This window comes from Cebus imitator, unplaced genomic scaffold (genome assembly GCF_001604975.1).
Source record: "Cebus imitator isolate Cc_AM_T3 unplaced genomic scaffold, Cebus_imitator-1.0 Scaffold4, whole genome shotgun sequence".
Taxonomy (NCBI): Eukaryota; Metazoa; Chordata; class Mammalia; order Primates; family Cebidae; genus Cebus; species Cebus imitator.
This window is the reverse complement of record NW_016107319.1, coordinates 1,927,001-1,954,871: the sequence shown is the minus strand read 5'-3', so window position 1 is coordinate 1,954,871 and position 27,871 is coordinate 1,927,001. Positions and strand designations below refer to the sequence as shown.

Genomic DNA, 27,871 nt, shown 5'->3' with positions numbered 1-27,871 from the left:
ATTCTTCTCTTATTTTCAATGCCTCTTGTTGGGAAGGAAGGTCCTGAGATGAAAACCTGAAAACCATTTGGAACCAAAAGGCACAACATTCAGAGCCAGAGTAATACAGTGACAAGTGAAATGGGCTTTCTAATACTATCCTGCAGCAGATTAACAGACACCTTGGAGGTGGCTGGTAATGCAGCCTTCTTGGCTAGGAGGTTGGCCTGAGTCAACTGCCAATCCTAGTTCTTCTTCCACCATTCTCCCTTTTCCAGCCTTTCAAGGCATCTCTTTTCCACCAGTTCCCCTCCCCCACCCACATCTAATATAGTAACAGAAGCCCTTAAAATATCTCCTCTGCCTTTTACAGGGCAGGGATAGAGTTGTTCATTTAATGTACAAAAGGAATTTTCTTCTGGGGAATTAAGTAAGTGATCTGAGGAAGTGATAAGCATCCCTTTGACAGTGACTGCTCCATAGTGTCTCCTGGTATCTCTTGACCTTCAAACACCCAACTTTCCCTTTTGTAGATGTAGTATTGCCTAGTGGTTCAGAGCAGAGTCTCTGAAGTTAGAAAGACCTGAAACGGAGTCTACCATGCTAATACATGTTTTTATTTCCTTATAAACACTAAAATCTTTCCCACCTCAGGGACTTTGCACTCCTGTTCCCTTTGCCTAGAATGACTTTTCTCTGGCTTTTTTTCATGTCTGATTCTTCATCCTTCAGCTTTCAGTGGAAACCTCACTTCTATAAAGAGATATTCTACATTCTCTCTACATAGAGATGCGCTCCTTCCATCCTTCATGTTTTCCATCTCAGTACCCCATATCTGTCCTTCACAGGAGTCATAATATAGTGCAATTAGTTTATGTATATGACTCCTTACTCATTTTTTGTTTAAATACCCTATTAGATTATAACTCCAGGGGTCTTGCTCTGTTGTTTTCACTAGTGTATCCCCTGTGGAGTTTGGCACTGAAAACTAAGTACATTCTTCAGATGAATGGATGAATGCAATTGTAACTGCTGTCCACTAACAATGTGACCTTGAAAAAGGCACTTTACTTTCCTAAGTTTTCTTATATCTCAATTTTCTTATATCTCAAAGGATGATAGTAGCACCTACCTCATAGCTAGCTGGAAAATCGGACATGGAATGCACCACTGTTCTACTGCCATCGATTCTAAAATGCACATCTTTTGCACTTTAACTTTTTTGAAATAAAGTTCATCTTATAATACCTGGAATCTCCAGTCAAATAAAATATGTTAACATCTCACTCTTATGCAGGACCCAAGTTCTTCTAATGTTAAAAACAAAAAACAAACAAAAAAATTCCTTTGGGAACAGACATGGTTGTGTAGCTCAATTTGTGTATTTACTGTTTAAGGAGCAAGTTTACACCAGTACTCATGTGTTCTGCTCCACAATTTCAACACTTCCTCCCTCTCACTTCCTGCCTAGAGATTGCCCCTTCCCCACTCTTAATGAGACTGGCATTTTACATTAAAACATGTTATTATTTTTTTTCAAAAGCCCCAGGGAGCTGGAATAATGAAACAGACTTCATTAAGCTATGCAAAGCAATCCTGCCATCTAGGTGGCATTTTTTGTTCTACTTTCCTTGGTTATTCTGAGAATTATATTATTATATAAGAACTAACATTCATAGATCACTTACTGTGGGCCAGGTACTGAGCTAAATGTTTTACATGCTTTATTTAATTCTCACAAACTCCCCCACTGTGAGTGGGGACCAGCATTATTTCTATTTTACTGATGACAAAAATGAAGCTCAGATAAATTTAGTTACTTGCTCAAAGTCTCACAGCTAATAAGTGGCAGAAAAAGCTGGAATTTGATTCCAAAGCCTGTGGATGTACTGCAGTATACCCCTATCCATAGGGAATATGTTCTGAGATCCCCAGTGGGTGCCTGAAACTGCAGATCATACAGATCCATGTATGTATTATGTTTCTTCTTATACAGACATACTTATCATGACAAAGTTTAATTTACAAATTAGGCACTATAGGAGATTAACAACAATAATAAAATAGAACAATTATAACAATAGGCTGGAATAAATGTTACATAAATGTAGACTGTCTCTTAAAATATTATATTGTATATAATATTTTCAGACTACTAGTAGCTGGAACCACAGGAAAAAAACTCCAAAAAAAAAAAAAAAAAAAAAAAAAAAAAAAAAAAAAAAAACAAGGATAAGAAGAGACTACCGTATAGGTTCGAATCATTCAAAAGCGACTAATATACACCAAGCACGAATTATGTCCATTGAGAAGTTTTCTGTCTGAAATTAAAGGCCAAAGTATCCTGTGTAAAACAGTGTTTCTGAAATTCTTACTTACAATATCTCTTTGTTGTTCACAGTTTTGTTAAATGTAACCATGTAAATTAAGGGGTATAATACACCAACTAAGTAACATAATACTATACATTCACTGTAAATTATGCAACTAAAGGAACTTTGGTTGCAATGAACAAAAACTAACTTAAACAAATTAAGCCACTATGGGAGTTTAGTGGTTAATGTCTGAAAAGGGAGGGGCATGTTGGCTCCTGCCTGTAATCCCAGTACTTTGAGAAGCCAAAACGGGCAGATCACTTGTAGTCAGGAGTTCAAGACCATCCTGACCAACATGGTGAAACCCTGTCTCTACTAAAAATACAAAAATTAGCTGGGCGTGGTGCTGTGCACCTGTAATCCCAGCTCCGCAGGAGGTTGAGGCAGAAGAATTGCTTGAACCCAGGAGGCGGAGGTTGCAGTGAGCTAAGATTGTGCTACTGCACTCCAGCCTGGGTGACAGAGTGACACACCATCTCAAAAAAAAATACATATATATCTCTGAAAAGATCAGTGATAGGGTAGATTTCAGATACAGTCTGATCATGGCTCTGACTCATTCTTTATACCATGCTTCTCTTAGTTCTTCCCCATGTGTAAATTGCCTTTATCCTCAGCCTGGTTTATTTCATGGTGGAAAAATGGCAGCAGAAAATCAAAGTCTCACATGCACACACTTGCCATATAACAAATAGGTCAGAAATTTTTAATATTAGACCAAATTAGACAGTGTGTCCATTCCTGAAGCAATCACTGTAGTGAGATGGATGGTATCATTCTGATTAATTGTGGCCAAAAAGGACCCATCAAGGCCTTCACAATGAGAAGAAGAGAAATGAAATTTGGAAAGGCAAGTACATTTGGCACCACACTACGAAAAGCTTGTCTTCAACAGGAGATGAAATGTGACCAGGAAAAGAAAAAGTGTATGAAGCTCTAGATACAACTTATGCAAGCTCAGAGGTCACTGCAGTACCTACTTCCCTACCTAAAACTCTCCAACGGCTTTCCATAATACCTGAAACAAAATTCCAAACTCTAACCATGGTCTCTAAAGACCTACAGAACTTGGCTCATCTCTCCAAATGCATGCTCGTTTTGCTCCTGCCATTTTGATCATCATGCTGCTCCTCAAACCCTCCAAGCAATTTCCCAATTTCAGGCCTTTGCATTTGGCAGTCCTCAACCCAAAACGTTCTTCCCTCAGATTGTCATATTACTTTCTCATTCACTTCATTCAGGCATCTGCCAAATTTCACCTTTCCAACCATTCTGTCTAAAATAACTACCCTTCCATTTCTATCCCCTTACCCTGCTCTGTTTCTCTTTCCATCCCATATCAATAGCAAATTGATGTCAGGTGTATTTATGTATTTTTGCTCTTCCCACTAGAATAGGAGCTTTGAGCAACATGCTTTCTTTTTCTGTTTTGTGCATCACTGTGTGTGTCTCATGTTTATTATAAGGTCTCACCTATAGAGAGTGCTCAATAACTGACTGGAGGGTAAATACATGAAAGGAAGGGTAAATGAATCAAAATGGGAGAATGAATAAATGAATGAATTCCAGGAAATTGCTAGGTGAACATGGGTAACAGATGCCAAGGGACTGTTTTTATTCTGTGTGTTTTGTTTTGTTTTGATTTCTCCTAGTCGTCTGAAGACAAGCACCCTCTCTCAGTCCTGCATTCAGCACTCTGAGTCTAAGAAATGCTCTGTTTTGAAAGATTTATTAAACTCAGGATAAAATTTAAACTCAAGTGAATAGCTCAGAAGTATGATGTATCCCTCCTCTCTGCTGCCTTCTTTTACATGGAATGGAAAATATTTACCAATGTTGTGGTCTCCCTGCATATATGTGAATTAAACACTTTAAAATCCAGGCAGACAAGCTCATGATAGACTGGTTTGCACCCAGTATCACAATTAAATCTTGGCTTCTTTCTTTCTTTCTACCTTTTATTCCCCTCCTTCTGCCTAGTCAGAATTACTAAGATTCCCTTGGTGGGAATTTTGCTCAATCCTCTACAGAGTTAATATTTATGGGTCCTCCTTGGGGGTGCACAATGTCTCAAGGGACTCATTCTAGAACTAATTTAAAGGGAGTTGATGGTTCTGCACTTGAGATTTTAACAATTCTCATAAACATTCTCCCAGGAAAAACCAGCTTCTCCCCTTTGTTCTCTGTCTGTTTTATCATTGGTAACGCCAAACATAGATCCCCGTGATCATGACAACAATAATAATAATTAGTATTGATGATGACAACATTAACATTTTCAGAAAGTTTTTGTAGTTTATAAAATGAATTTCCATCAATCACACTTTCATGATGAAATAACTCTAAAGACAAGCAAATGTCTCCTAACCACCAGGGAGAGATCTTTGTACCAGCTTCACAGCACTGGAAGACATCCTAGGACCTCACAAAAACACAACTGAAGCCTTTTCTTTCCCCTGAGAAGCCAGAGAATCAGAAGATTGGGTGCTAAAGTCAGAGAGGTCATCTTGATACTGATCCTACAACTAACGGAGCCCGGGAAAGTCATTTTTTGCTCAGAAATATTTTTCTCATGTGAAAATACAAATAACAATACTACTTATTTCACAGAGATGTTGTGAGAATAAAATAAAATGCTGCATGTTAAAATCCTTAATATAGCACCTAGATCAGAATAAGTGCTGTGGTAGCAATTATCATCATTGACTTATTCAACATATATTTATTAAGTGTCTATACTATGGTAGATTCTGGTTTGCAAAGTAAAATGGACAAGGTTCCTGGAGTTTATCACCATCGTCTTCATCAATCATCATCACCACCACCATCAATCATCATCACCTAACTATTAATAATCACAAAGAACCAAGAAGGTGCAGTGGAAGCAATGTACCTAGGTCTGGGAAAAAGAAAAATTGTGCTTTTATCATGCCTTTGCCATGAACCAGACAGTAAAATATTAATCTTGTCTCTTTGGGGCCTCAATTTCCTCATCTATAATATAACACAGAGAAATAATTTATCATTTTGATTTTGTAAAACCAGTTGAAAATAAGTTGTTACAACTAATATTTTATAATTTTGATGCAAATTTTATAAATTATTTATTACAAATATAAAAAAGATAAATTAGACTTTGATCTAATTTAAAGTGGAGTCACTATCATCACTCGTTTGCACTCTAATCTTTCTTAAGTGGAAGAAAAGGGTTGGAGCTACCACTCACACCCTGGAGAGTATGATGATACTGCAAAAGCACCCAGAAGTCTGCTATGTACAAAGAGAAAAATAATGAAAAGTTAATGGCCTAAGTGATCTCCAGCATTCCCTCCTGCTCTGACATCATGAAATACAATTCCAGATTATTGTAACTAACACCATCAATCTACAGATTAAAAAGAAAAAGAGAACCAGAAAAGTTAAGAATCTTAAGAAAGATTATAACCATACACAGGAGCAAGCTAGGATTAAAACCCAATATCTTAAATCTTAGTTTGGGTCCTATATCCACCATCACATAAAAACTCGGATGAGAGCAGGGAATGTGGCTTGCCTGAGAATTATATCCACACTCATCTGGACCCAGTTTTCTATTATTTTTTGTTAGGAAACACATACTTCATGCCCTCATACCCACAAACCTTTCTGTGGGCATCAAATCCTGACTGTTCTGAGCAGCTACTAACTAAGCAAAGAGCCAAATGTCCCTATGACTTGGTTAATTGAAGATGGACTCCATGCCTGAGTGAAGAACAGTTTCCCAAAGAGGCTTCGATTTCTGCCAAGGGATAACTTGAGTAAAGAGTTATTTTTATTTACTCTTTTACCCACAGGTTATTTAAAAGTATGCTATTTAATGTGCAAATATTTGGGGACTTTCTCGAAATCTTTCTGTTATTAGATTCTAATTAATTTCAAAGTAGTCACAAACATACTTTGTGCGAGTGAATCCTTTTAAATATACTAAAACTTGTTTATGGCCTAGAATAAGATATATCCTTATAAATTTTCTGTATACATTTGAAAAATGTGTGTTCTGTTGTTGGGTAGAGCATTCTATAAGTGAGTATTAGGACTACTTGGTTATGACTGTTAAAATCATCTGTATCTTTACTAATTCTGTCTGCTTATTCTATCAATTATTAAAACAAGAGTGTTGAAATATCCTACTATAATTATGAATTTATTTTCCCTTGCAGTTATATCAGGTTTCCTTCATTATTTTGAAGCTATATTATTAGATGCATATTTAGTTTGATGATCCATTCATCATTATGAAATGTCAATATTTGACACCAAAAAACTTCATGATCTGAAATCTACTTGGTATGTTATTAATACAGCCGTCCAGTTTTTTAAAATTAGTGTTAGTGTGTACATATTTTTCCATATTTCAACTTTCAACTTATTTATGCTTTTATATTTAAAGTGGGTTTCTTATGGGCACTTTAGAGTTGGTTCTTGCTTTGTGATTCAATTTGATGATCTCTGTGTTTTAACTGAGATTTTTATACTATTTACATGTAATGTGATTATTAATAGAGTTAGGTTTAAACCTATCATATTGTTATTTGTTTTCTATTTGTTCTATGTGTTCTTTGCTCTCTTTTTGCTTTTTACTAACCTTCTTTTGATAAGTTGAACTTTTTTTTATCATTCTGTTTTATGTCCTTTTTGGCATATTAGCCAGAGCATTGGATTTTATTTTTTTTTTTAATTTTAGTAGTTTGTTTAGGGTTTATAGTATATATATTTGTATCATGGTTATCTTCTAGTGATGTTATACTACTATACTATGTAAGTATACCATAAGATATTCAAATAGTACACTTCAATTTTCCTGCCAACCTTTGTGCTATTGTTGTCATATTCACTTTTAACTTTACTTTTAACAAGCTGTAAACCTCATACTACATTGTTAGTATTTTTGTTTTAAAAGTAATTTATCTTTTAAAATGATTTCATTGTTTAAAAATCCTCATTCGAGGCTGGGCATGGTGGCTCACATCTGTAATCCCAGCACTTTGGGAGCCTGGGGTGGGTGGATCACTTGAGATCGGGAGTTCAAGACCATCCTGGCCAACATAATGAAACCCCATCTCTACTAAAAATACAAAAATTAGCTGGGCATGGTGGCAAGTGCCTGTAATACCAGCTGCTCAGGAGGCTGAGGCAGGAGAACTGTTTTAACCTGGAAGGTAGAGGTTATAGTGAGCCAAGATTGTGCCTCTGCACTCTAGCCTGGGCGACAGAGTGAGACTCCATCTCAAAAAAAAAAAAAAAAAGTCCTCTTGTGTTTAACCATGTAGTTTTTATTCAACTGCTTTCATTCTTTTGTGATGATCCATATTCTGTTTGGTATTACTTTCTTTCTCCCTAAAGAACTTCCTTAAATGTTTTTTTGTAGTGCAGATCTGCTGCTGACTAATTCTTTCAGTTATTCTATGTCTAAAAGGTCTCACTTCCACTTTGAAAAGATATTGTTACTGTGCAAAGAATTCTAGGTTTAGATTTTTTCTTTCAGTACCAAGCAATTTTCTGCACTCTTTTCTAACCTGTATTGTTTCTGAGAAGTGTCCTGACATCTTTTTTCTTCTGACAGCTTTTAACTCTGGTATATCTTTTTAGCTCATATATCTTTAAAACTGATTTTGAGAAATTTGATTATGCTATGTCTTCAGATTTCTTATTTTCAGGATTTATTAAGTTTTTTGAACTGCAGGTTTATAGTTTTAATTAAATTTGAAAAATTTTCATTCCATTATTTTTCAAATATTCTTCCTGCCCCCCTTTATTTCAGGGATTCAAATTAAAAATATATTAAAATCCTCAATCATGCTCAGTTCATAGTTCAAATTGTGTTTTCTCTATGAATTTCATTTGGGGAAATTTCAATTATTTTGTCTTCAAGTTCACTCATTTTTTCCTCTTCAATGTCAAAGATGCCATTAATCCATTCAGTGTAGTTTTATCTCGTGCATTGTAGTTTTTATGTCTAGAAGTTTGATATGGCTCTTTAAAAAATATTCTCTGTGTCTCCACTTGAATTTTTAAATCAATGAAACTGAGAGTTAGAATTACTCTCTATAGGAATAGCCCCATTTGCCAATTCCAACATTCATCAAAATCTGGGTAAGTTGTTACATGATGTTTTTTCATTGTGGATTGTATTTCCCTGCTGCTTTGCATGCCTGGTAACTTTTGATGGGATGTAAGAAATTATAAATTTTAACTTTTTTCATGCTGATATTTTTGTATTCCTATAAATATCACTGAGCTCTGTTCTAGAGTGACTAAGTTACTTGGAAACAGTTTGATCTTTTCAGATTTTGCTTTTGGTATTTGTTAGGCAGAGTCAGAGCAATACACAGTCTACAGCTAATTATTTCTCCATTATTGAGACAACCACCTTCTGCGTAGTTAACCCAGTGCCCATGAATAAGGGGGTTTTCTAGTCTAACTGGTGGCTAATCCTCACTCCATGTGAGTTCTCAGCTCTGTTAAAATCTTTGGGAGGCTTATTTCTTTGGTTTTAGGTAGTCTCCTCACCCTTATGTTGAGCAGTACTCAGCTCAGCACTCAAGATGGGCCTTAGGCAGATCTCCAAGGTTCTCCATCTATGCAGAGCACTTTTCTCAGGTCCTCTGTCCTGTGGACTCCAGCTGCCTTTGTTTTCCTAGATTCATTTCTGTCTCTTTCATTCAGGGAGTCTGCCAGACTTGAGTCCCCTATCCTTAAGCTGCTGCCTGGAAATTCTCTCAAGGTGATGAGTGGAGCCATAAATAAACTCACTAATTCTATTTTCTATCTTCTTTTGCCCAATAGTTAGGGTCTTAAAAATAATCACTTCATAGTTTTTGCCCATTTTGGTTGTTTCAGTCTGTAGGGTATATTACAGTCTGTCTTGGTCTGAAGTAGAAGTCAACAGAATGGAATTTAAAGAAGGTAAGTATGACCATTAAATCTGTCAAACATATCCCTAGCAGTTATAATTTATAAACCCAAAAGTTATTTTTGAAGCAAATATTGAAACCCCCAGTATGACTAAGAAAAAGAAAGCAGATTGGAACTAAATACTTTACTAGGTTAAACGACAAACTTGAAATTTTCAGCACTATTTCTTAAACAAACAAGTAATATGGGTTCCATCAGGCTCAGTCGTTTGCCATTCACTTGACAAATGTCATAATCCACTGCACACCCCACCAGAGCAAATATTTTCTTCCAGCCTTAAGATAATATTTACACAAGAGGGAACTCTCTTTAGGTAAGTGAGTAGGTTTTTGCCTTTGGGAAAGGCACTCTAGGCACAAACAACTCAAATTCTCACCTGTAAGTTGAATGGAGGAGGTTTATGATCTACAGCTACATGAAATGATCACTTAGTGACAGATGACTATGTCCCAGACATGCCCAGCTATAATTCTGAAAGCCAAGTTTATTTTATTTTGTTTTGAGAAAATGTGGGCAAATTAAGGGTACCTCTCCAATACTGGGAAGCCTCTAGTCATAGAAAATCATATACCATCAGTGCTTTATAATATTTCACCTGCAGCTTTAAGTAAAAATGTTTAACCAGTAATGCTGTAAGCATATAGGATAAAAGAGACCTATGCTGTACACAGTTCTAGTTGTATTAACTCAGGTATGAAGATCCCTGGAGGTGAGCTATCAAAACTTCCTGTTATTGCTCATTCTAATATCTGCCAGTCTTAATAATCATCAAGTTCTTAATTTGGAAATAAATATACATAATGATGATTATGATAAAAGTAAAAAAAAATAAATACAAGACAACCCAGGATAAAATCCTTAAAGAAGCCCTGGAGGTAATGAAGCAACCCAGGTGGGGACTAAGGTGCACTGCATAGGCCCTTGCCAATCTAGAGATGCAAGTCACTTCCAACTTCCAGTTGATCATTAGCAGGTCAGGATGTGGGATTATTATCACAAATGCCTTCTTTTTCATGGTAAACAAAAAATATAATTTTTGTGAAATCTAATAATGTTTAAACATTGGGACTTGCTTGACTTTTGGAAACAGAAAACATACTCTAAGTGTTTTTTTTTTTGTTTTTTGAGACAGTCTCGCTCTGTCGCCCAGGCTGAAATGCAGTGGTGTGATCTCGGCTCACTGCAACCTCCACCTCCCAGGTTCAAGCAATTCTCCTGCTTCAGCCACCCAAGTAACTGGGATTGCAAGCATCAGCCATCATGCCCGGGTAATTTTTGTATTTTTTTTAGTAGAGATGGGGTTTCACCATGTTAGCCAGGCTGGTCTCAAACTCCTGACCTCAAGTGATCGGCCCACTTCAGTCTCCCAAAGTGCTGGGATTACAGGTGCCTGTGACCATGCCCAGCTACACTCCAAGTTTTAAAAAACACATACACACAATGCAGGTCAATTTGCAGCTTCTGAAAGTAGTAAGGTGGGGCTTAGAACCAAAGGAAACTGGATTTAACTTCTAGCTCCATTTCACATTAGCTGTGTGGCTCTTTTCCAGTTATGTAACTTCTCTAGTCCTTTTTACTTATCCGTAATATGAATTATGATTTATAATTGACCTGCTGGTACTCTATCTAGCATTCATTTATCTCTTTCTCATTCTTAACAGAACTCAAATTTTATTGAAACTTCCTGCCTCCTATAAGAATCTATGGAACTTAAGGGATATTTACCCCATTCCCAGCTCCAGGAGTAGGTCTGGTTTGATTTAACCTTATCATATTTGCCTTCTCTGTGACTGGGTCAGGAGTTTGGAGTTAAGCCATTCAGTACCTGACATTTTCAAAATCACCATTATTGGCCCAAAGATGGGTACATGACCTAATCCAGCCACAAACAGAAAAGTCTTCCCAGGTGTTGCTAACAGCAAACTTGAGGTAATAAGGAAGACAGTTAGAGAGAAAAAAAAAATCACACTGCCCAAAAAGCAGAGTCAAGAGATCATAGAGGAAAGAACTGGGAGCTTTATCATGCTGCACCTGAAATCCAAACTACTTCTGTAATTTTTATTATGGAAAATAATTCAATCACATAACTTTGAGTTAACTTGATTGCTATCTGCAGTAAAAACATCCTAACTCCCATCTTAGGATGAAAGATAATGTATTTCAACTGATTGACATGTAGGAGGCAGTCAATACATGGTAGGTCTTATCCTTAGAGTACTTTCACATTTCCAGTACTTCACATTTAAAAATATATATCCTTAGATCATGTAACCTATGAAACTTGAAGTTTGCCTGCTCATCTCCACATACATAATGATGCATTAATTTTTTAAACTTCCTCTTATTAATAGTGATGGAAATGAAAAGGAAATAAACACATTTCTCAGGAGAGCTATTTTCTATCATGTGGAAAACTAGGCAGGGTGGATTTATTCCTCGTGTTTGGCCAAGACTTAACCAAATGAAGCAGATCCTCAGGAAGCTAGCTGTGGGGATTTGGACAGTGGTACACCAGACACCAGCAGATGTGCCAGTTCATTCACCCAACTTTGAGGCCCGTGTAGAAATGTGGCTGGCCTCCCATGCCCACGCAGTACACAGCTAGCCCCATCACCCTGGACCATGACTCCTCTATCCCTGAGATTCATGCCAGGATTTGAGGCACGAGGAACCTGGACGGGGGCTCAGTCACACCTGCAGGCAGGCAGCATCCACATGGAAGCAAGAGGTGAGGGAAGCAAAGAAGCAAGGAGACAAAGGCAGAGAACAGGTGGAGAGGCCAGTTCTGGCTCTCTCGCTCCCACCTGGAAGGGATGAGAAAGAGAGCTTTTGGCCTATATATAGAGAGGTGCATAGACAGATACTCTTTCAGGAAAGTAAACCAAGGACAGCTCATAAGTGAATTGCCCATGAGCACCTTCCCGTTTATACTTTGCCACATGCTTATCCCTTTTGGTAGAAAGGATTTTTAACTTTGTCTTTTTGTACACTATCAGATGTTGCACAAATCATGTCCAGAACGAAACAAAGACAGAGGTTTTCCCCCTTCCTCATCTCTCCAGACTCAAAAAGTTCCATGCCCTCCTCATCTCTCCAGATCCAAAGTTCCATCACTCATCATTTACTCATCTATCGAGTCCAAAGCTCTATCACGTCCTCATCTCTCCAGTCTCAAAGCTCCATCACCTCATCATCTGTCCAGACCTAAAGTTCCATTACTGTCTTATCTCTCCAGATCCAATGCTGCGTCACCTATCACTTCCTCATCTGTCCAGATCCAAAGCTTCATCACCTCCTTATCTATCCAGAGCCAAAACTTGGCTTGCCATCTGAGTCATGTCTCAAGTCCAGTATAATATTTGTTTGTTGCAACTCAAAGGGCTCACTGCTGGAATGATTTACCAGGCAATTCATTGTGTAATCAATTTTAGTTTCATCCAGGTGCAATGGCTTACTCCTGAAATCCCAGCACTTTGGGAGGCCGAGGCGGGTGGATCACCTGAGGTGAGGAGATCAAGACCAGCCTGGCCAACAGAGTGAAACCCCATCTCTACAAAAATGCAAAAGTTAGCTGGGTGTGGTGGTAGGTGCCTGTAGTCCCATCTATTTGGGAGGCTGAGATGGGAGAATCGCTTGAACCCAGGAGGTGGAGGTTGCAGTGAGCCATGACTGTGCCACTGCACTCCAGCCTGGGTGACAGAGGGAGACTCTATCTCAAAAAAAAAAAAAAAATTACTGATTAAGTAGAACTGCTTAACTCTGTAAGGATGCACCAAACCCAGACATATTAGCAACAGCCATAGATTATACATTTTTGGAAGGCTTACAGGACCTATTACAATGCTGCTCATGGAGCAAACTCTGTGCAGATGCCCACCAGACATCACAAAAAAAATCAACTTTGGGAATAATGTCTCCATGTGGCAAGAGCACCTGGAATTTACAGCCTAACTCTTTCTTTCCAACATTCTCTCTCCCTTTGGAGGATTATTTACCAATTACTGTTAAAGTTCCTCATGGTTTGAACTGAGGCCCTCCTGAGTCATCATTCTCCCCTGCATGACCTTGCCCAATCACAGGGCTTTGACTGCCATCAATGAGCTCAAATCCTGTGTATTCCATTTTCAGTCTGTACTCAGACTTTTCTCTCTGATTGCCCACTTGAGATTTTCACTTGGATATCTCAAAAGTATGTCTAATTTAACATGTCTAAAATTTGAAGGCCCTGACTCTCTGTCTCCCAACATTTTTATTTTGAGACAGAGTTTCTCTCTGTCACCCAGGCTGGAGTGGAATGGTGTAGTCTTGGCTCACTGCAAACTGTGCCTCCAGGGTTCAAGCTATTCTCCTGCCTCAGACTCCCGAGTAGCTGGGATTACAGGCGCCCACCACCACATCTGGATAATTTTTGTATTTTTAGTAGAGACAGGGTTTCACCATGTTGGCCAGGCTGGTCTTGAACTCCTGATCTCACGATCCACCTGCCTTGGTCTCCCAAAGTGCTGGGATTGCAGGCGTGAGCCACTGCGCCTGGCCTCCACAATATTTCTTTCCTTGTTTCTTCTGTTTTGTAAAAGACACCACCATCTACTAGGCTATACAAGAGAAAAATTATTATTATAGCTCTTTTAACACCTCGTATTCAACTATTAAGTCTTGTCAGTTTTATACACCAAATATGCATTAAGCCTGCCCATTTCTCTCTGAATCCACAGCCATTACTCTAATCCAAGTCACTATTTCCACTTTCCTATACTTATGCCATGGTCTCCCAACCAGCCTATGTTTCTACACATTAAAACCTCCCAACCTCAATATACACTCTGTCAGCAGGCACCAGAGTAATAGAGATGGGGCTTTAATTTGCTTTGTCTTTTCACAAAAGAGAGTTGCAGCAAGTAATTAGCACATGTCACCAAATTACCAAATTTCAAAATGAAAACTTCTCTAGCATTCAACCCTGCAGGAAATAGATCAATGTGCCTTTTTGTTATGCATGCTGGTTCCAAAATCCCAAGACTTACATCTGGCCTAAGGCAAATTTGAACAATATTTGTGCTTTATGTGTGACCCCAAAACAACCCAAACCACCTTTCTCTCAAGGTAAAGGCACAGCCAACTTCTGGTCCTCCCAAGCTGCCAGCATCAGGTTTCCACCATTTGTCGAGCTATTCATTGGGTGCCAATTGGAAATGATTGACTTGCATTGCAGGGCTGGCATACGGTTCTTTTGAGTTCCAGCCATAAAAGGGAGGGCTGTGTTCCAGGAGAGATGCCACAAACAGAGATGATGCTGAAGAGAGGCTGATGACTTAGTGCTCAGGCTAAATACCCAGGAAGCTCAGCCCACTCTCATGGGGCCATCAAGACTAGATCAAGCTGTGCCTCTGGTCCAGGGAAGGAGGAGAATTAACACCTGTAGAGTGCCAACTACATCCTAGATGCTTGGCTAAGTATAATACACGCATTTAAGTGTCATCATCCTCCCTATTCTTCAAATGTTCTTTGTTTACAGTCAAGGAAATGGAAGCTCAAAGAAGTTAAGCAACTTTCCCAGAATAACCCAGATAATAAGAGGGTTTGAACACAGCACTGTCTAAATCCACATTCCACAAAGTCACATAGCCTTGGGGAATGTGCTTTGTGTTCCTCTGGATTCTCTCACCTCATATCTCTTGCTGATTTACTTTGAGACTCAGATGTTTCTCCCACTTCTGAGTTCAGAGTCCCAATCAGATGTACAGCACAGGCCCACGGGATAGCTTGGCTTCTGAGGTGCCTGCTCTCACTGCGAGAAGTGTTTGTTGAGCATATGGTGATCCCACAGATAAATATTTGCAAAGAGTTATCACATTCACCTAGGGAAGTTTTAACTGTGGTCAAGCTCAGAGAATTAACTGAGCAGGCACTTTTATTGGCATTATAGAAAACCAACAGTGATGATTCTGATTATTAAATAAAAATATGCCAACCAGGTTTACCACAGTCTCTTAATGGGTTATTAAACCAAGAATTTTTCCTATGGTTATTTTAGAAATGAAGATTTAAAGTAGTATCACTGTAACTTAGACATGAATAAAACTCTTTCTCTCATATATATCTTCCTTCTCTTTCCCTTTCTGCAGGGGTAATAATTTACAATGTTGTTGGTTTTTAAAGCAGAAGCCTGACTTCATAAATCAAGAAGTCAATTCAAAAACATAAATGGCCAAGCCAGGTGTCATGAATGAAGGCCAAATAACTTCCCTTCAATATTAATTCATAACTCTCCTAAGATTTTTTTGCCCTCTCATTTGTGCTATAGATCTACTTGAGCTCTTCTACTTGATTTCCAATGCAGTAACTTCTCCATGTCCTACTTCCCTAACTAAAAGGGGAGCCACTGAACATACAGTTATAATTCGGTAATTAAAGAATAGAATTGAAATTTACTTTCATTGTTTACTTCCCTAGCTTATGCCTAGCTTGCAGCATAACTAGTATAAAGTTATAATAATGATGACGATGACCACAATAATAAGTAAAAGATAATTATAACCATGACCGCATACTTATTTATAAAATGCCTACTCCATGCTTGGCACTGTGCTAAATGTATATACACTTTTTCTTTGAGACAGAGTCTCGCTCTGTCACCCAGCTCACTGCAACCTCCACCTCTGGATTTAAGCAATTCTCCCTGCCTCATCCTCCTTAGTAGCTGGGATTACAGGTGCCCAGCACAATGCCCAGCTAATTTTTGTGTTTTTTAAGTAGAGACAGGGTTTTGCCATGTTGAACAGACTGGTCTTGAACTCCTGACCTCAGGTGATCCACCTGCCTCGGCCTCCCAAAGCATTGGGATTACAGGCGTGAGCCACTGCGCCTGGCCTAAATGTATATACTTTTATTTAATTCTGCTATAAGAAGAAGAGACAACTATCTTACACACATACACTCTTTAGAAAAACTCCTGGGTTCAGAGTTGTTAGTAACTTATACTTGGTAAATACGTGGTAAATTCATAGTCAAATCTGTCATACTACTCAGCCCATGAACTTTTCTTGATGTCACATTGCCCACTTTCCAATGGCCATATTTCTCCCAAAGTAATCCTTTAGTAAGAGGGTTTTGGTCTGAAAAACATCCACCCTCTCCCTTCTATGACCTCCTCTTTAATAAGTATAAAATGTGTCCCCTCCACTGTGGAAGAAGAAACATATATAAACATGCAGATAGAAAGACACACACACATGCTCACAAAAATGCACATAAACATGTGTGCACATATGTTTATTTACATACACATGCACATATGCGTGCAAAAACATGCTTGTAGACATACACAAACACACAGCACTCACAGCACAAACTTCACGCTTTGCATTTCATAAAACCACAGGTTAAAATGTGATAGGAATTTCACCTGGGTCTACATGCTTGAACCAAGTGCCAAATAGGCATTAATGGGTAGAGCTTTAAGCACCAGAGAAAATAAATAAAAGCTAAAGAAGCTTGGAAAATAATCACAGAGAACCGAGTCACCCAGATCCTACTTCCCTTGTTAGGTGCTGTGTTTTAGCACAAGGACATTTTTCTTTCTCCTATACCACCAGTTTGGGAGGCTGGGCCTCTACTATGGAATATTCTACTGGCCCCCAAACCTCAGAGCAAACAGTAGATGAATGACAGCCCTGCCGTGCTCAATAATCACACGGTAGTTTTTTGTGTATCTCTCCAACTACGAATAATTGGTTAGTGTCTGCGAGACACCAAATACAGTTTTTCAAAGAATGAATGGTAATATCGTGGGCTGCGGCATGGAGAGACACTTGCTTCATGCATAACTTTTTTTTTTTTTTGAGGGACTGAGTCTTGCTTTGTCACCCCAGGTAGAATGCAGTGATGTGATCTTGGCTCACTGCAACCTTCGCCTCTTGGGTTCAAGAGATTCTCCTGCCTCGGCTTTACAAGTAACTGGGACTACCAGCATGCACCACCATGACCAGCTAAAGTTTGTACTTTTTTAGTAGAGATGGGGTTTCACTATGTATTGGACAGGCTAGTCTCAAACTCCTGACCTCAGGTGATCCAACAGCCTCAGCCTCCCAAACCCAGATGGCTTATAGGTAGGAGCCACCATGCCCAGCCTAATAACTTTAGATCTACAAGTTTCATCCATAGTAGTAACCATTTACATTCTACTTTTTCATGTGCCACACACTGGCCTAAGAGGCAAAGCTTTTCTTATCCCTGTATTACGCCTAAGGGAGCAGACTTGGAGGAGTTCAGTGACTCACCTAAATTCCTAGGTCTAAAAAACAGATCAGGTTCGAACCCACGCAGCCTGGCCCCACCGTCCGTGCTCTTAACTGTGATGCCACACTGCCTCCCAAGGAGCCCTGGTCACTCATGAACTGGACAGATTCTTGGGACAGCACTGGAAACAACAGCCTGGATTCCACTGGCTAAGCAGGTAATGGTTTACCTTCACAATTCTGGGAGCTACCAGTGACATGCTCTGTGCTTGGTGAAGGAACAGATGTTTAATAACTTTGCAGTAGCAAGGAGGAGGTTATATAACATGACTGAGCTATTTTTGAACTTTGAAAAATGCTGACTGCTCTTTTCAAAGTGTCTTCTGTAAAATCAGGAATATTAAACGTGAAGAAAATACCCCCCTTTCCTGTACTTCTTTTTCCCCCTGAAACTCTATGTACAGAAACAGGTTGATGGTAAGGTCATCAACATACCATAGCTTGCAAGCAGCCCCTTGTACCACGCCTGTGAGCAATAAATCATTGTTACAATATCCTAACTGCACCAGCTCTTTGCATAAGATGATAAATAAAGTCCATGAGGACAACCAAGTGACACGTCTAGCTGGCCCCACGACTTTGTTCTCAACCAGTCAAAGCTGGATCTCAGATCCCCTCAGTAACTCATCATGAAAACATCAGGTATGACCTCATCTGAACTTCTTCTGAAGCTATTTGCAACCTCCCTACTACATAGGAGGAATAGTGAGAGCTATTTGTCTACCAGATGCTTTGCAAAGAAAGACCTTCATCCAGCTGAAAATGTAATTTTTAAGCTTGAAGTGAGGAACTCCTAACTTGAGAGTCCTAGGTATCTACTGAACAAGCAGATAGATCTAACTCAGGCTACAGATAGATTTGTTCTCTGCTTTCAGCAATCTAGACTGAAAAATTCCTTACTATAAAAAATCTAAGTGTCCATCAAAGAGGAATAATTAAATAAAAGATGGAACACTTATATAATAGAATATCATCAATAAAATGAATGCAATTGAATTATCTTCATAGAGGAATTTTGAAAATATAAGATTGAGGTAAAGGCAATTGTAATACATTAGACACCATTTGTGTACATTAGAAAGAACTATGTATTGGGAATATTATTGCACATGTATGTGTATTGAAAATACAAAAACATGTACATGGATTTGGATGTATACCAAATTAATCATTATGTTTTTCCCTTCTATGGCGAGAAGAGAAGAAAAGTGGGACAGGGAAACAAATATAATCAGAATTTCTACATTATCATTAATGTTTTATTTCTTTTAAAATGCTGAAACAAACATTAACCTTTGGCATGTTTAGCTTTGTTCTCTATGATGAATATTGGGTTGAGTATTTTCCCAGATTCTGTAGTTTTCTGTACTATTCTTTTTTTTCAATATTAAAAAAAGAATTCTTATTACCTAACTTTGTCTTTAGACAAATTTCCCCCATCTTGACCAGACTATATAATGTTTAAGGAGGGAAGTTATATCTTAATTCATCTATGTATCCCAGGGGCTAGCACAGCATCTGTTGCTTGGAAGGAATGATAGATGAAGGATAGAAGAATATAGTGCTTTGGCTGGGTGTGGTGGCTCACGCCTGTAATCCCAGCAATTTGGGAGGCTGACACACATGGATCACCTGAGGTCATGAGTTCGAGACTGCCTGGCTAACATGGTGAATCACCGTGTCTACTAAAAAATAAAAAAAATAGCCAGATGTGGTGGTGCACACCTGTAGTCCCAGCTACTTTGGAGGCTGGGGTGGGAGAATCTCTTGAATCCAGGAGGTGGAAGCTGCAGTGGGCTGAGATCACGCCATTGCACTCCAGTCTGGGCAACCCAGCGAGACTCCATCTCAAAAACAAACAAAAAAACAGAAAAACCAACCTGCCTTTTTGGGCTTTCTCTAACTCCCTGTCAAGGGCAGCCTGGCAGGGTTCCACTGTTCCCTAGGGTGGGCATCAGGGACTGTGGGAGAACGTGGCATGGAGAAACTGCTTGTGCATCGTTCAAACTTATACACTGGGTGGACACCACCAGCCCTGTATGGATGGAGAGATGTTTCATTAAACACAAGCAGTGGATGGCAACTTAACACACTTGATGAATTGCTTCTCTGGGGCTGAAATAACATTTACAAAATTGCTGCATTTAAAGGCATAGCTTTGGGAAATAGCACAAAAGCATTTCACAGCAGCAAAAATTTTTTTTTTACAAAGAATAGAATCCCGGTGGTCACTGGAAAGAGATCTAAATGTCTTACCAATTATCCCTCTAGAATTCCTTTTCCTGTATGTATTATATTTCAATTGCCCTAAAATTGAGTTATGTTTCTATCAAAATTATAAATTTCTGAATATTCCAGCTTCAGGGCACATCTTATTGTGGAGAGCGAAAATTCATTAGCCTCGCTTGTGTCTTTGGGCTGGCAGCAATCTTGCCTCTGTAAGAGACTCCCATGTCTTATGTTAATTTATCTGAGTTCCTTCCTGATATCTGGACCATTATTTAAAATGCTGAAAGTGGCAATGTAGAAACAGGATTACTAAAGAGGGTAAAAGGACAGAGTACAGAGAAATGTCAAAGGAGCATGATTTCTTAATTCAAGAGTTCATTTTTCATATTTATGTTAATTGTAAAGAGGTATATTCTGTCTACTTCATCTCACACAGACACACACACACACACACACACACACACACAGAGAGAGAGAGAGAGAGAGAGAGAGAGAGAGAGAGAGATGATAGTCAAATCCCTCCAGCCCCAGTTCAGAGATACCCTCTGAAATGTAGCAGATTTAAAGTCCTAAAACCTTCCATAAATATTTCAGTGACATAGTACCCTGCTGGCAATAAACCAACATGGTTTGCTAATGGTAATTCCTTTTTTTAAATTTTTTTTTTTTTTGAGATGGAATCTGTCACCCAGGCTGAAGTGCAGTGGTGTGATCTCAGCTCACTGTAACCTCTGCCTCTCCCTCTCAAGTTCAAATGATTCTCCTGCCTCAGCCTCCTGAGTAGCTGGGATCACAGGCATGCTCTACCATACCTGGCTAACTTTAGTAGTTTTAGTAGAGACAGGGTTTCACCATGTTGGCCAAGCTGGTCTTAAACTCCTGGCCTCCAGTGATCCACCCACCTCGGCCTCCCAAAGTGCTAGGATTACAGGCATGAGCCACCACCCCCAGCCTGCTGACTGTAATTTCTGATGACCAAAACCTTTACTGATCACTCTGGAAGTTATTTAATATTACTAGGTGGTAAATACTGTACTAAACAGTGTTTTTCATGCAGCACCTCAATGAACATGACAATCTCTAGAATGTTGGTTTTCAAAGCACAGCCCCTAGACCAAGAAAATCAGCATTACCCCAAAACTTGAAAGAAATAGCAAATTCATGGGGCCCACACCATATTTTCTATTACATTAGAAACTCTGAGACTGGGGCCGAGTAACTCATGCCTTAACAAGTCCTCCCAGACATTCTGACGCCTGCTGAGGCTTGAGAAATATTGCCTAAAATTTAGGTGGTATTATCATCACTTTGCAATAAACACCTGAGGCCGAGAAAAGTAGAATGATTGTGCAAGTCATATAGAAAGTGGACAAAACAAGCTTTGAATGCAGACAAGTCTAATTCCAGAGCTGAGGCCCTCTATCACAGTTCTACACTGCCCATTATCTGAGGAATAAGGCATGGATTAAATCAGGGAACATCAGGCAAAGCCATGCAAAATGGGTATAGGAGTGATCATTCTAAATCTCAACAGCTGAGCATAATGACAGGCCACAAGGAACAATGACACTTCTTAGAAATATAAAATTTAACTTAAATGTTCGCCAAGATGGGAGTAGTTAAATTATAATACATTCATATAATGGAATATAATGCTGTTCTAAGAGTAATGTTTGCCAAGATTTCCAGTGACCTACAAAAATACTTAGAATATAAGAAGGGAAAAAATTCAGATGCAAAATCAAACAGAGACTAGGAACACTAGTGTGGGAAGTTTCCCCAAAGCATAGCATGCTGGTGAGGATGTGGAAAATTGGGTAGTTTCACAAACTGTTGGTGTGAATATAAATTGATGCAGTTGCTTTGCAGGACAATTTGGCAATAGATGCTTCAATTTAAAATGCACATGAATTAGGACCCAAAAATCCTATATCTTAAAATCACCCCTAGAAAAAAACAAAGACATGTATAAAGATTATCATTGCAGTTTAGCTTCTAATAGGAAAATAACCTGACAAAAACCGTAAATTAAATGTTTATATCACAAAGAAATGATGAATTCTTGAGGTGATGAAAGCCCCATTTACCCTAATGTGATTATCACACATTGTATGCCTGTACCAAAATACTTCACTTATTCTATAAATAAACACATTTTTGTATTGGGGTTTGAGGTGGGAGGTGGAGATGATTAATAGATTTAAAAAAAATAGAAAGAATGAAAAGGACCTACTATATGATAGCACAATAGGGTCCCTATAGTCAATAACAAATGACTTGCATATTTTAAAATAACTTAACGAATATAATCAAATTGTTTGTAGCTCAAAGGACATATGCTTGAGGGGATGGATACCCCATTCTCCATGATGTGCTTATTTCACATTACCTGCCTGTGTCAAAGTATCTACCCCATAAACACATATACCTACTATGTACCTATAATTTTTCTAAAAATAAAAGAAAATTAACTCCTAAATTTCTGTCACTATGTAGATTGGATATTGAAGAATGTGATGTGGGCATTGGAGTTAGACTTGTCTGGGTTCAAATCTTTGAGTTACAGAAAATATAGATACACTTGAGATATAGTTATAGATAGATAGATAGATGATAGGCAGATAGATAGATAGATAGATAGATAGATAGATAGATAGAATGATCCCAGGTGTAGGTTTCCAAGATATATTGTTGAGTACAAAAAAAAAGGTAAGTTGCAGTAAACAAAGTTTGATGTGACTTATCTTACAAAGGAGATGAGACAAAGAAGGAGAGGAGAACAAAATAAAAATCCCATAAGTAAACATACAACATTCTGCATTTGCAGTGACTATTTCCGTCAATGAGTATGTAAGCAAGCAAACAATGACAACAACAAACTCTGATCCCACTTTGGGGGACAACAAGCCCTTTCTTACGGGTGCAAGGTGTGCATCGGGACCTCTGGCCTCTCCATCTGCCCGTAGCAGCTGGTCTTGGCCTCGGGGATGTAGGAGAACTTCTCTAGCATAGAAGATGCAGCGGTGGTGAGGATGCCAATGCCATCCCTCACTCTCGCCTCCAGGCTGTAGTCCCAGTCATCATAGGAGACGGAAATGAGTCCTGATGGAAACTCTTTGGGGATGAGCTCCGTGTTCCCGGAGACCAAGCTGGGGACAATCCAGAAGAAATCATACCCGGTGAGGCCAAGAGAGCGGGCCTCACTCAGAATGAGGACAGCCTCGTCTTTGGAACAGTAGAGCAAGATGACAGAAGAGTGGATCTTTTTCAACTGGACTTGCGTCTTGGCATCCTCAAAGGAAGTGTCCAGTGTGATCACATTCTGCATGTCCCAGCCCACAAAGCTATTGTCCACTGTGGTCTTGACAAAGCTGATGAACTCCCTGTAGCCAGGGAAAATGGTGGTCACCAAAGAGAAGACATGCCAGTCATAATCCTGCATGATCTTCAGCATGACTGTGGCTTGTTGCTGGATGGACGCTCCAAATTGGAAGAAGGTAGACGTTGGATCCTGACAGGGAAAAGAGAGCAAAACAGAGGGTGAAGCAGGAGGTGGTTTATATAGAAGCACAGCTGCATCCTAGAAGTTAGGAAAGTAAATCACACATCAACCATTTGCAGACATTCCTGAGCACCTACTGTATGCCAGACTCCTCCAGCACAGATCCTGCAACTACAGAGAGGAGAGACGCTCTGGTATTCAGGAGCTCGTAGCCAGGTCCTGGAAGGATATCTGTTATTATTGCTTGCTTATCATCTATTCTCATTTTCCTCTAGTTCATTCTGCCCCTTGCTCCTTTGAGACTGTATGGTTCCAATAGAACAAACTATCTGGTTCCCACCCCAGCTCATGATGGGAAAATCAAGTCAAGGAAACAAAACAGCATCAGCAAAGACAGTTTTCTAATGATATATTTGGAGCCTCTGGGGTCTGTCAAGTCTGAAGCCATTTCTCCTGGACTTCTCAGTTACCGGAGTCAGTAAGTTTCTATGTTCACCTAAGCAATTTGAGTAGGGTTTCTGTCACTTGAATGTAAGACTGGCATGTAATACGGAGTGTCATAAATACTATGTGAACATCTACCTTTTCAATCGACAAATATTTGTCAAACACTTATTAAGTGCCAACACCATTCTAGATGTTAGGGAAGTAATGATGTAGGACACAGACACAGACACAGTCTCTCCCTTCATAGATCTGATGAGAACTTGAGGAAAAGCAATTTCCATGAACTAAGGGCTAACGAGGCATATGACATATTGAAGGAGCATCCAGGTGAGGAAGAGGGGAAGTGAGTGGGTGTTAGAGGGGTCCTGAGGATGCACTGCAACTATTTCAGAAGCTGTAGATGAATGCATCATGGCGTCCAAAGGAGGGGCAACAACATGATACTGAAGAGCTTGGCAGAACCCCCAGCACATAGGGTCTAAGGACTAGGTCCAGAGGTTTAGACTCTATCTAGAGCATAAGGGAGAGTCACTGAATGCTGTCACCCTAGAAAGTAGCATGATAACTTAGGTTGGGTTAAAGGTCCTCTATTAACCCTAACATTTCCACCAATCTAGGATTATGAGAACAAATTTCCATTTAGAAAAGGCAGGTGATGCATACAGTGGTACAGTATACAAACTGCCTTCAAACCCCCTAACTCATCAAATCCCTGCAGTGATCCTACAAAGTTGGTATTGTTGGCAGGGAAAATGAGGCTCAAAATGGTCACACAGCAAGTAGGCATCTGAACCTTGGTGCCGTGACTCCGCGTCCTGCCCACCTTTCTGACACTCAACCACAGCCTTCCTGGGATCACTGAAGATCTGCATGGAACAGATGCTTAAATCACATTGTTGACTGGTGGGCGTGGTATAAAAATGCTGAAGAAAAAAAAGGTATGCCTCTGTGTTACAGCAAAACAGAATTTGACAAGTGCTGAAATATTTTTCTTTTCAGGGAACTGAAAGAATTCTCAAAGGGTCTTCATCATATTATACCCATGTTTTTATTTTGCATTTTGTATTTACCATGTGTATTGAACACAACCTCAGCAGGATGACTTATGGGGATTCCACTGCAAGTGTGTATGTGTGTGTGTGCGCGTGTGTGCGCACGTGTGTGTGCGAAAAGTGGATGTTCCATTCATGTTTTTTAGAATAATACTTTGTAGCTGTGCATGTCAATTATTTCAACAAGCTTACATCACTTTCCCTGTGGGTGCTCACTAAAAGTTTTATCAGAATGGGCCAAAAGTTATAGTTCTTCAAAATTCTGCTCTTTTCTGAAATGCATGGGTTTGGGGGATAATTTGAGTGAAGCGTGGCCTGAAGGCAGAGAGAAGAAACAAGAATAAATGTCTTCTGGGTCCCTTCCAACATTACAGTTCTATGAATTTTACCTAATTAAATCAATTAAAGTGGATAACAGATTTAAAGACTTTGGATAATTATTTTTTCCCTACAGTAGCTTTTGCAGAAATCCAATATTCTTGAATTGATTAACCATTTTAAATCACAAGACTGTGAGTTCCTCAAGGGCAGAGATTTTTGTCATCCTCATCTTTATGTCCCCAGAACCTGGCAGAAGTCTTGGTAAACCCATAAATGGATCACAGAGGAATGAGTATGTGAATGAAGCCTAAGAGGAATGTCCTTGGTTTAGATCAGAAAGGAAAAGAAGGAGAATTCAGTATCTGAGATTTTATTTTGTGCAGATTCTGAATATCGTGTCCAAAACAAAACTTTCAACATCATCACCTACACCTACCTACCCTGAGGAACTACCCAACCATTCAATACCCAACCTATATCTCAATGTGTCCTTTATTGATAAAGAGGAGAATATAGAAAACCTGTAAACATGAGCAGTTGTTCAAAGAACCTCATTAAATGGCAAAAAAAAAAAGGCAAAACATAAAGAAACCACCAATAGAAGTAGAGTCTAAAGACAATTATATTCACCAACCTCATACACTGTGAGATGCCTCTTGGGATGGGATGAAAATGCTCTAAATTTAATTACAAAAGAAATGTAATAACTCCCATGGAGAAATGATGCCTTGAAGAAAGCCGGTCACCAGAGCTACCTTCTGACTGCAAAAGGTGGTGGATCAGCAACTTGCACTGAGTACACAAGGAATACAGAAAGCTCTCAACAGGACTCACCCTAAAGGCACCACTGGATCCCGATAAAAAGGGTCTATGAGACACTTCCTTGGGAACACCGGTATTGGTGGAGAGGTGGAGGTCAGACATGCCAGATGGTAATGAAATGTGGGATCCTCCAACACCCTTGCTCCCTGTATTCTGAGCCAGACATGACCACTGTACCCATGAAAAGGTTTGTGCACAGAGCAGAGCTGTAAGCACATGCATCTTATCTGGTTCTTCACATGTAGAGGAGGGCATGGCTGCACTGTGAACTTCCTCAGGAGAAAGATAATTATAGGGACAGCAGTTAATCCGCCCAGAGCCAGCTCGGCACAGGCCATCTGTGAAAGATCTTGTACAAAAACCGTTGCTTTGTGCTGTCCCTGTCGTGCCAAACTTCAGCCCAAGATGCATCTCTCCCATTACCCTTTATGCTGATCCCCATTTGCAGTCTCTCCCCAGAATGGAGAATACTAGAACCTCTGTGGTTGGACTATCCAGTTCCAATCCTCATTATGTGGCCTTGGATTGGGGAAAAAAAAACCACTCAACCTTTCTAAGTCTCAGTTTTCTCATCTATAAAATGGGTGCAGCTATGGTAATAATGATCATAGTTAACATGCTAGAAATACTTACTCTATGAGAATCAGGTTGCTCCTTACTTTCTAGGTACTATCTCATTTAATGCCACCCCCAACCACCTTGCTAAATTGGCACTAGTAGTATGCCCATTTTACAAATGAAAAAAGACCCAGAAGCACAGTGACTTTTCCAGGTTCATACAGGTAGAAAATCAGGTTTGCCTGCCCTCAGAGTCTAGAGCTTTTTACCTCTGCACTCTGTTGTTGCCAATAATGGCACTTCCTCATTGAGTTGTAGACATTAAATGATCTCCCTGTATCAAAGCGTCCAGTGTAGTGTCCATCTCGTATCAAGAACTAAGCGAATATTTCACATCAGATTATGCTATTTTTTCAAAGAAGTAATCCACACTCTGGACTCAGAGCATCTCAACCACTCACCCTGTTCAGAGCTGCCCAGTTGAAACTCTTAAAGCATCACTTTACCATGCTACTGCCCTGCTCTATAGTCATCAATAGCTCCCCTCAGCCTACCATGTTAAGTTCAGACTCCCTAGCCTAACCCTCTATGTGCACCAGCTTTATAGTTGATGTATCATGGGCTCTAGGGTCTACTGAACCTGAGTTTGAGTCCTGCCTCAGCAGGACTGTGGCTAACCTAGCCATGTGGCTTTGGGAAAGTGCTTAATCTTTCTGGGTCCGAGTTTCATGTTTAAGATAGGAATAATGACCCTTCCATCCCATGGGGCTGCTGTAAGAATGGGATATAATGGTAGAAGTAGAGACTCATTTGTCCACGCCTGTCTTTGATAGATTGGGTGCTTGCCTACACATCCTTGGTCCTACAGACCACACAGACATTGTTAGAAACCTAAGAGGGTCCTCATCCTATTTAGGGACTGGCCTCTCCAGGTCCACTGACATGCTAATTTCAAATCCTCACCTCCCCCTGCAAACCAGCTCATTCATTGTGACCCCAAGCAGCCTACATAATGCAAAGAAACTCCCTTTCTGTACAGCAATGAATCCATTCTTTGGAGAGAAGCCATCTTTAATGTCCTTTCTGGGCATCATGCAGTTACCCTGTACCACTCTCATTCCTATTGACATCTGAAACTTCAACTTCAAAAACCACCATGAACCAAAAGCATCATCCACCCCTTGAAGGGACAGAAACGAGGACCTATTTGCAAAATATAATTGCATAGCAAAGCAATGAAGAGGCTCACATTTAGCACTGGAATTTTCTAGGGTGATTTTATGGACTGGCAGGACATGATGGGCAATCTGGCCACACCCCCAAGGCCTGGCAGCC

General features: G+C 39.5%; 1 protein-coding gene across 3 annotated transcripts in view; it reads right to left on the bottom strand.

Annotated features, from left to right (window-relative positions):
- GRIN2A (glutamate ionotropic receptor NMDA type subunit 2A) overlaps positions 1 to 27,871 on the bottom strand; it is a 439,039-nt gene that overhangs the window by 163,536 nt on the left and 247,632 nt on the right. For all 3 annotated transcript variants that reach the window (XM_017533609.2, XM_037740199.1, XM_017533618.2), the window contains one exon: positions 22,753 to 23,345. In XM_017533609.2, the coding sequence (XP_017389098.1) occupies positions 22,753 to 23,345 (593 nt within the window). The remainder of the gene's footprint in view (positions 1 to 22,752; positions 23,346 to 27,871) is intronic.